The sequence below is a fragment of the Elephantulus edwardii genome, unplaced genomic scaffold (assembly GCF_000299155.1).
Source record: "Elephantulus edwardii isolate Elephantulus edwardi_28Jun2011 unplaced genomic scaffold, EleEdw1.0 scaffold00114, whole genome shotgun sequence".
Lineage (NCBI taxonomy): Eukaryota > Metazoa > Chordata > Mammalia > Macroscelidea > Macroscelididae > Elephantulus > Elephantulus edwardii.
Genome location: NW_006399864.1, coordinates 753,073 through 763,431, shown reverse-complemented (window position 1 = coordinate 763,431; position 10,359 = coordinate 753,073). Strand labels below are relative to the sequence as shown.

At 44.0% G+C, this 10,359-nt stretch overlaps 1 protein-coding gene across 1 annotated transcript; it reads left to right on the top strand.

The window, feature by feature from the left end:
* The first annotated feature begins 345 nt into the window (after positions 1-345).
* Positions 346-9,962, top strand: ABRA (actin-binding Rho activating protein). The gene is made up of 2 exons (XM_006892326.1): positions 346-1,001; positions 9,485-9,962. Exons 1-2 carry the CDS (start codon positions 346-348, stop codon positions 9,960-9,962), a joined length of 1,134 nt encoding a protein of 377 aa, XP_006892388.1.
* Positions 9,963-10,359: the final 397 nt, after the last annotated feature.

Below are 10,359 nucleotides of genomic sequence, written 5' to 3'. Positions count from 1 at the left end.
GGTAGGATCACATCTTAAGGTCAAGACAAACTGAAGGCTGAACACATGATCAGATCTAGTAATTTCCACTCTGGCACTGGTAGAGGGAAGGGGGTGTCGCTGTCCTTTACCAGCCAAGATGTCCCTCTGTTGTGGAGAAACTGGAGCCCTCAGGGTTTAAAAAAAGAACGCTGTCAGAATGAAGGCACCACGTCTTGGCAAGAAATGTTTGGCATAGTTTCCAGCGTCATCGAGTTCTCCCTCCTACCCCAGACCCTGCTGCTATTTAAATCCCAGCTCTTCAGTGACTGCATGCATTCCATTGCAGCCAGTGTTGGGGGTCCCAGCTGAGAACAGAAGGGAAACATGGCTCCAGGGGAGAAGGAAAGGGTGGGAGGGGCAGCCAGGGCTGCCCTCCAGAAGGTACGCACAGCCACGCTGGTCATCAACTTGGCCCGAGGCTGGCAGCAGTGGGCAAATGAGAACAGCACCAAGCAGGCCCAGGAGCCTGCAGGCTGGCTGCCTGGAGGGACCCAGGACCCTAAACCAGAGGTACATCCTACCCCTCTCCAAAAAGATCAGAGGGCCCTGAAGTCTGCATCCCAACAGCCCGAGGGACAAGGAGATGGACAGAGTTCCGGGGGCGCCTCTGAGGTCTCCCAGATCAAAAGGAAAGAAGTGAGCAAAACCGTGGTGAGCAAGGCTTATGAGAGAGGAGGAGATGTGAGCCACCTCAGCCACAGGTACGAGAAGGACAGCGAGGTGTCTGCACCCACGCAGGCGGAGGATGACATCGACAGAATCCTCCACAGCCACGGCTCCCCGACGAGGAGGAGGAAGTGCGGCAAGCTGGTGTCTGAGCTGACCAAGGGCTGGAAGGAGATGGAGCAGGAAGACACCAAGAGGCGGAGCGACAGCCTAGACACGGAGGACAGTGGCTATGGAGGGGAGAGCGAGGAGCGGCCTGAGCCGGAAGGCGAGCAGGTGGCTGGAGCCAGGATCAAACGCCCCTTGCCCTCTCAGTAAGTGAATGGCCCCTCAGGGGCCTTGGTACTCGCTCTGCTGAATCAGTTCTGATTTACAGCCACTCCCTGCGGATCAGAGTGGAGCTGTGCACATAGGACTTTCAGTGGTTTCTCTTTTGGAAGCAGATTGGCAAGGGCACCTCTGGGTAGACTTCAGCAGCCCCCACCTTTTAGCTTGGCACCTCTGGGTTGATGCCACCTTTCAGCTTAGCAGCTGCTCCTGTTAACCATTTGCACCAGTAGGTAGTTGGCCTTCCATACCTGGATCATGGTTTAGCCCCAACTAACTCTGCCAAGTGAGAAGGTAGAGAGGCAATACCAAATTTAGAGTCTTCAAGTTCAGGCACTTGGTGAGCTCACACCAGCAGGCACGCAGCTGGGCTGAAAGGACAACTTCAGACAAGGACCTGCGTGTCAAAGGTCCAGGCTATTTTGCTGTCTTTTTTTGTTTTAAATTGAATACTCAAGTGTTAGCCTCAACAAGGTTGATACTGACAGAGAGAGGTGTGTCTTGAGTGAATGTCATCTCTTTTATGTAGTGAGAAATAAATTGGCTTATTTCTCTGGAAGGAAGAAAAGGGGTGGAGGGGAGGCTTTGCAGATAGACTGATTGAGAAATATTCTGTCCCCGGTCAGTCTCTCCTATGACCTCACTGACCCTGTACACCAGTGGCTGGCTGCTTTCTCAACAGAAAATGGGCTCTGCTGTAGGAAACACAAATTCTAATCCCAATTCTACTCTTTATTAGCACTTTTTCTAAGCTGGTCTCCTTTTCTGTAAAAGAATGTTAATTGGAAGCTTTTGGGTAGGTTCTGTTCTATTGGGAGAAGCAAAAAGATTAAGGTTCTCAAATCCTTAGCACAGTGCCTGCCATAGACCCTCAATCTACAAAAGCTTTAGGGAGCTCTGGTGGCCTAATGGTGAGAAGCTGCACAGCAATCCCAAAGGCACATGGTTCTAATCCACCAGCTGCTCCACAGAAGAAGGATAGGCAGGCTTCTCTTGTGCCATTTACTGCCTTTAAAAACCCTCTGGAGACCAGTCCGCTAGGAGTCAGTTCCGATTAGACAGTATACGACAACAACGTGAACACTCATTATTCCTACAACAAACCACAAACCTACTGATATCAAGTTGATCCTAATGCCTAGTGACCCTCCACTGGGTTTCTGAGTCTGTTGACCTTGATGGCCAAGGAGCTGCCTATCTTACATTCTTGGTGTGGGTGGGGGATTCAAACTGCTGACCTTGTTAGCAGTCTGATGCAATACATACCATGTCACCAGGGATCCCGACTACTCATATGCTGACTCTGCGTGCCTCTGAGTTGGATATGACGGAATAGAACACTTCCATGTGGTTGTCCTTGTTAAGCTTTGTTCAGGCATAGTTGACTCATAGTTTATCACTCATATAGATCTAGCAATTTTTCAAGGCTAAAGAAAACTTCTGCAGCTGTGGATATGCCAAGATGTCACTAAAGTTGGAGGATTAAAACAGCACATTCCTAAGACATTTAGTTGTCCAAAAAATACACTGCGGTTAGCGTATCTGATCAAGCATGACACAGTTGCTCTGTTTTAAGACAACTCCATGTACAGTATCTCCTACTACGAAACCAAAGGGCATGAAAACATGGGAGAGGACCCTGATGTCATGAACTTTTCTAAACAGATGCCCTCTGGGAACAATGACATATGTAGATGTGACTCTCACACCTAATAAAGCAAACAGAAGCCAGGCAGCAAAATTGGTTACTGAGTTTAATAAAAAGCTGTCTTTCAGTTTGTGACTTTAAAAGTGATTAGGTAGAAGGAAAACGGCTATATATTGCCTGCTTACAAGGAACCCAGAGTGGAGTCTTGGATAAATGTGACAATCACCATTTATTGTGTGCTGTAGTTCCCACACCTGTGTCTTTTACTCTCATAAATGATGAAGGGGTCCAGTATCCCACTGAAGCTCAGAGGGGAAAGTGGCCCAGCAAGTTAGTCAGGTGACCTCACTAAACAGAGCATGCCTGCCTCCAAATGCGATGGTTATGGACTCGACATGTTACCAACCATGGGGCAGGGCCTCCATGTGCCCTGAATTTATGCACAACCTACAGTATCATTTTGAGTTGAAGCTGTGGTCTAAATTCTGACCTCTGGATTTTGTGGGGAAAGATAATATACTAGAAACGGGATAATAGAAACTAACAGAATGAGGCCCATGCCTTTTGAATTGGTCAGAAGCTGGGAGATGAGTGAGTAGGAGCCTTGCTGGCACAATGGTTGAGTGTTGAGCTATCAGTCAATAGGTCAGTAGTTGGAATTCACCCAAAGGCTCCACAAGAGAAAGACCTGGAAATCTGCTCTGTAAAGATGGTTGTTGTATGCATGGAGGTGATGCAGACTCATAGCTGCCCTCTACCACTAAGAACTATGTTTTCTAGGCTGTAAATCTTCATGGGAGGAGATTGCCAGGTTCTCTCCCTGTTCCAAGGAAAAGTTCTAATCTTTTGGCCGGCAGCTTAATGTTCAACCATTTCACCGCCAAGATAATGAAAAACCAAATTTGTTGCCATGGAACTGATTTCAATTCTTATCTCCCCGACAGAACAGAGTAGAACTACGTGAAAGGGCTTCTAAGGCAGTCCTCTTTATGACAGTTGATTGCCACATCTTTCTCTCGCAGAGCAGCTGAGGACTTCAAACCTCTGGGCTTCTGCTTGGCAACTGGGAGCTTAACAACTGCACCACCAGGACTAGTCCAACTTCTGGCCACCAAGATGACAGACTAGATAATCCTAGAGGGCAGTTCTTCTTTAGAAAATGGGTCCTTAATAAATTGAAACCCACCCAAATGACACCTAACTGTGACAGGTAGCTAAGAGGTTAACCTGATGTCCATCTGGGATTCTTTGACATTTGCCTAGGAACTATTGATTCATTTACTCTTCTCAATATCCACAAAGGATTAAGTACATTAATTCTTAACATCTTACAGATGGGAATACAAGCCTGGAAATAATAGAAAATCTCAGATCTTATAGCCCATGGTGTTTGAATGTAGCCATTCTAGCTCTGGAGGTCATTCTCTTAACCAGTAATCTAAACCCCCTTGGACTGACACACAAAGCCTCGCTTATTAAGGTTCTTGAAACCAGGAATGAACTTGAGCCTCTTCATAACTTGAATGAGAGTACATAAGTTTGCAATAAAAGGCAATTTGATCATAGTCATTTGGGAAAACTGTGAGTCCTTGTGTCCTCATCTGAAAATTATATAACCAACCATATTTCATTGCTATTATGAAATGGCTTATGTAACACAATGAATTCAGGAGAGTTGCTTAATGTGTTGAATCACTGAAATGCACTGGGTCCAGCTTCATGATTCCAATTACTTAAGGTGAAAAGAACTTGACTTTTCTGAGATGGCAATGGGAGGAGCAGGATTTTCCTCTTCAGCCTCCAGTCTTACAACTCACAGGGAACTAGAATGTTGTATGTGACATCATCTCCAAATGGCAACAGTAATCTGAGCTGTGCCCTAGAACTTTCACAAGAAGTCTACTGGGATCTCTTGTCTGATGGAACTATGACCTATTACTTGAGAGATAGAAAGTGAGATTAGGGAGCAAGTCAATATGAACGGGGTTTCTGTTCACTCACGCTCTGGTGGCACTGTCTGTTGAGGTATCCTGGATATCTAAATGGATAGAAAATATTCTCTTCATCGTTAAGATGTTGCATGAATAGAAATAACTCAGGTTTTGTTAAAAGATCTTTTGTTTTACTAATAGTGGTTTTGCTGTGAAAATGGTTTATATTTTATATATTATTTTGAATACTCAGCCATTTGATTTTATGACTGCATTCTAAGGATGATAGAAGGAGAATTGATGCCTTTGAGCGATGGTGTTGGAAAAGAGTATTGAATACACACGGACTGCTAAGAGAACAAACAGGTTCATCCTGGAGAGGGTTAAACCAGGCTGCTCCTTGGAGGCTAGGATTCTGAAGCTTCATCTGACATACTTTGGACATGTTGCAAGGAGGGACCAGTCCTTGGAGAGGAACATCATGCTTGGGAGGGTAGAGGAACAGTGCAAGAGAGGAAGACCCTCAATGAGATGGATTGATTCAGTGACTGGGGTAATGGGGATAGATGTGTCGGAGACAATAAGGTTGGCACAGGATAGGGCAGGGCTTAGGGTTGTTGTGCATAGAGTTCCTATGCACAGGCAACTCAATGGCACATAACAACAACAACAATTCATCCTTTAGTCCTCTTCCTTTAAACTAAAGGAATTTCCCCCCCTTCTCTCGCAAAGCAAAGAAAGCTTAATATACTAATCATTCATTTTCTCCTCCGAACACTGTTGTTGCTGTGAACCAAAGAGTCTGAACCGAACGATAGTCGACTCTTCAGGTTTGCAGTGCGGCTTCTTGCCACGAGGCCACCAGAGCTCTGTACAAAGTTTGCAGGGGGATTAGCACTTGAACTGGAGAGGGCCATTGTACAGATTAGAGACCTGAGAAACTTACTCAAGACACACAGCTATTAAGTGGTGAAATCAGGAAACCAGATCAGAGCTGGTATTACTGTGTTAGATTGCATCTCTCAAGCTAAAGAATAAACTGAGGAGAGCTTTGAAAGCCCTCCACAGACTAACACAAAGAGAGTCTTCAAATCTAGCTGATAACAAAACAGAGACCATAACTGCTGGTCGGAGATGTTCACACTACCTTTGGAATACAGTTATCATGCTGCCATGCTTCTGATGTGACCTACTGTGTGTCATGTTTCCTTTAATCAGTCATATATATAATGCAGGGATGAGCAAACAAGCCAACGCACAAAGAATAAATTCATCCCAGCATACCTTTAGATTGTATTTTATAAGTTAGGAAGGGCAGTAGAAGGCCCTTGCTTTGCTGATTGGGAAGGATGCTTCCTCGACTGGGGATCACAGATAACTGAGGGCACAGGCAGTTCATTCTCAACCCAGAGGCCTCCCCTCAGTTTGAACCCATCAGCAACTCTGTGGGAGAAAGATGGACAGTGTGCTCCTACGTGATTTTCAGGCCTGGAAACCCACACAGGGGCCAGCTCTTAGTTGGTTCTGTCTCAATAGGAATGAGATTTTTGAGTTACAGGAAATCGGTGGAGTTCCAGGTCCAGCCCAAATTTATAATTATACACTCATTCTGTGACAGAGCCAGAATTCAAACACACAACTGTCAGAGGCCAAACCATTGTTCTTTCCTCTCATGCTGTGATACCACCAATATATAATTCAGACAAATGAATGTGTTTCAGTTGTGCATGAGTCTGTCTTTGGAATTAGAGTTCAGTTTCCTATTTACAAACAAACAAACAAACAAACAAAGCACTGCAAAGTGTGGACCAAAGTTATGGCCTAATTTTAATAAGGGCAAAAGTTTATTCTGAAATATTTTTGTTACATAATACATACATTATATATTTCTATATCATATGTAATATATATTATTTACTTTTTTACACACACACACACACACACACACACACACACACACACACACCCTCTGGTAGCAGGTGTGTAGTGTCTATGACTAAAAAGTCCCCCAGTTCAAACCTACCAACCACAGAGAAAGCTGGGTAGTTCTTCTCTTCATGACATGTAGCCTCAGAAACCTGCTATGACAAATCCAAATAAGTCAGAATAAACTCAACGGCTATAGGTTTACACAATAATTGTATTTTCTGTGTCGTTTTGCCACCTTGGGGTTGGGGTTTTTTGGGGGGTTGTGTTTTTTCCCAGTGGGTGGAGAGAATATTAGCTACAAGAAGCCATCATGCTGTCATATGTACTTGCATATTCTAGTTTGAATTCTATTATATCTAGTAAGTGTACCAAACCCAAATCTGTTGCTGTCCAGTTGCTCAGTAATCCTAAAACCCCTACAGGACAGAGTACAGGTGTCCCCAGGTAGTCTCTAAGCGAATTGCCACTTCTTCCTTCCACCGAGCAGCTGGGAGGTTTGGACCGCAGTTCAGTTCCCAGCAGAGCTCCGGGCACACTGGGCACCAGAACTCCTTTCAGAAAATCCTACTTGAGTCACAGGCAGAGTAGCCAGCAGTTTGGAAATCCAGAGCGTGGGACTTAGTGACAGCGCGCCATCTAGTGGCTATCATTCCTCTGGGGCGGGGGAAGCTCGCTCAGGACGCATTCCTCTATTTACATCTATTTCTCCTCTACTTACATCTATACATTCCTCTATTTACATGCTTGGTTCCTTCTTTTGGGCAATCGGATTTCAGGAAGTGAGTTTGATTATGTTGTTGTTGTTGTGTGCCCTCAAGTTGACTGCATATTACAGTAGAACTCAAACTGGAACACGCAATTGCATGTAAGAGCATGATGATATATTGTAGTCAATACTCCCTCCGCCCACCAAGGAAAAAAGGTAAAATGACATAGAAAATAGAGTTATTATGGAGGAGGAGGGGAAGAAAATACAGTTATGTAAACTTACGGAAGCTGAGTCGATTCTGACTCGTTTGGACTCTCGAGCAGGTTTCTAAGGCTCCATGTCTTGAAGGTAAAGAACTGACCAGGTTTTCTCCTGTGGAGGGTTTGGAGGATTTGAACTGTTGAATTCATCGCGACCTGATGTCCAGTGGTTCTGAACCTTGCTGTGAGCCAGCCTCACCATCTCTGATACCCCTGTCCCATTGTCACAGTCACTGTCATTCCATCTCATCCAGGGTCTCCCTCTCTTGTGTGGACCTTCGGCCCTTCTGAGCATGATGTCCTTCTCCAAGGACCTCCTGACAACGTGCCCAAAGTATGTGAGATGGAGTTTTGAGACCCTTGCTTCCAAGGAGCAGCCTGGTTTCGCTTTCTCTGGGACAGGCCTCTTTGTTTGCAGTTTGACCTGCATTTGAAACATCTGACTGGAAGGCAGGCTTTGCAATCACATTATAACAGTTTCAACACATGCCAATCCAATGTTGTCAATAACAATTCTTTCGTGAGAGGGAGGAGGGTGGGTCATTTGTGAGGATGTTGTTGTCTCCATCTACCATTGTGCTGGAATCAACCCATCGCAGACCCTCAGGGGGATTTCAGATGCAGTAAATCACAAGGGAGGAGACTGAGTCTCTCATGGATTTGAACTGGGTGTCTTTGGGTTGGCAGCAGAACTCCAAACCACTAGCCCACCAGAGCTCCCTTGTGAAAAGGAGGGGAACAAATGAGTTCATTGTTTTCCCTAAAAAGGTAGAGACATGAGAAAAACATACAGATGGGAAATAGAGAAATCACAAATTTTGCCCATTTTATCATCAGTCCTATGCCCTGATAATATTGGCCTACACTTTTCAGTGCTTTTTTCTTAATATGAAAAGGCATCCTGAATTCCAAGGACAGATGCGCACATAATTGAAACACATTCATTTGTCTGAATTATCTGTGGTAACACTGCATAAAAAGAAAGAACAATGAGCTTGGCCTTGACAGTTTTGGGTTTGAATTCTGGTTCTGTCACTGATTCAGAGCAACATTGTTTGGTTATGAATGGGGGCCCGAATCAGGCCTAGCTTCACACCCCAGTCCTACCACTTAAGTTTCATGACTTTTCACGTGCTATGTCTCTGGCCTCAATCTCCTCTTCTAGTGGTTATAAATATTATCTATTTCATAGGGTGGATGTAGGGAATATTCATGCAAAGTCAAACTCAAACTCACTACCGCTGGGCCAGTTTCAACTCATATAATCTCCATCACTTTCCAAGTCTATATGTTGCACAGGAGGACTGTCTGTCTCTCTCCTTATACCCAATGGATTCAGTCAAAGACCACAAGCCTTTTGGACTAGCAGTACCTCTTACTACGGGTTATGACAATGCTAAAAAGAAAGTGTTCCACAAACCTTACCATCCTAGCTGGTAGTTGCATGCAACCTGAACCGCTTGATATTTTAAAGTTAATCGTGCATTGCTGATTCTGGTATAGATATGCTCTCCTTAAACGTCCATATACATATAATTCACATATGAACAAGTACTGTGTATGAGGTGGGATAAACCTGATCCTTCGGAAGTAAAGTGGCTTCAGAATTCCTATAAGAAGTGTATTCCTATAATGCATGGATATGGGTCTAATTCTAAAAGGTAATTAACATGCTATTTTCAAGATACACATATTTTGCCTTATGTTGAGGACTTTATCTCTTTTGGTTTAATATTATTTTATAATGCTTAAGGTAAAATAATATTGAAGAAATACACCAAATTAATCAAAACAGTGGTACTGTGGTAGTTTTTCTTTCTTTTCTAAAACTTTAAATAGGCTTTATCTCTTATAATGAGAAATTATATTAAAAAGCATAATGTGTTGTTTTATTAAAATGAATAAAACATAGAAAACATAAAGGGACAGCAAGACTTAGGTGTTACGGTATCATGATCTTTCAACATCATTCTTTCCCCTTTCTCTCCTTTAGAGCAAACAGATTTACAGAGAAACTCAACTGCACAGCCCAACGGAAATACAGCCAAGTGGGCAATTTGAAAGGAAGATGGCAACAGTGGGCCGATGAACATGTACAATCCCAGAAGCTCAATCCTTTCAGTGAAGAATTCGATTACGAGCTGGCCATGTCCACCCGCCTCCACAAAGGAGATGAGGGCTATGGGCAACCCAAGGAGGGAACGAAAACCGCCGAGAGGGCCAAGCGTGCCCAGGAGCACATCCACAGAGAAATCATGGACATGTGCTTCATCATCCGCACCATGGCCCGCCACAGACGGGACGGCAAGATCCAGGTGACTTTTGGAGACCTCTTTGACAGATATGTCCGAATTTCAGACAAAGTCGTGGGCATTCTCATGCGGGCCAGGAAGCACGGCCTGGTGGACTTCGAAGGAGAAATGCTATGGCAAGGTCGAGACGATCACGTGGTGATTACTCTACTGCAATGAACTGTCAAGGGCAAAAGCTGAACTTGACCCTTTATTGTCTTAATGCTGAACGCTAACACATTAACAATTGAGAGGCGAACCATTCTGTAAATTGTTAGTGAAAATGTTAGACAATTTTTACACAAAGACTTTTAGTGCCTAATTTCTATGAGGGTTGAAGACACAATAAAGCGTTTCAGAAAGAGTAGTGTCATTACAAAATATCTGTAATGAGTTAAATACAATTGTATTAGTATTTAATATTTCACTTACCTTTGTAGGTGTAATTATTTACCTATTAACTGCAGCAATTATTATAGCCAGGTTCAAATTGTCTTCCTGTCAAACATTCTTCTAGGTGGTATAGCACTGTTCTGTGTGTTGCTGTACAGAGGGAACTCGTGGTTGCTGTGATGCT

Bases quoted from the DNA above. Each gene is read 5' to 3' on its own strand.
- ABRA (XM_006892326.1), top strand. From the start codon at position 346: ATGGCTCCAGGGGAGAAGGAAAGGGTGGGAGGGGCAGCCAGGGCTGCC. The intron at 1,002-9,484 runs GTAAGTGAATGG...TCTCTCCTTTAG, and splicing joins AAACGCCCCTTGCCCTCTCA to AGCAAACAGATTTACAGAGA.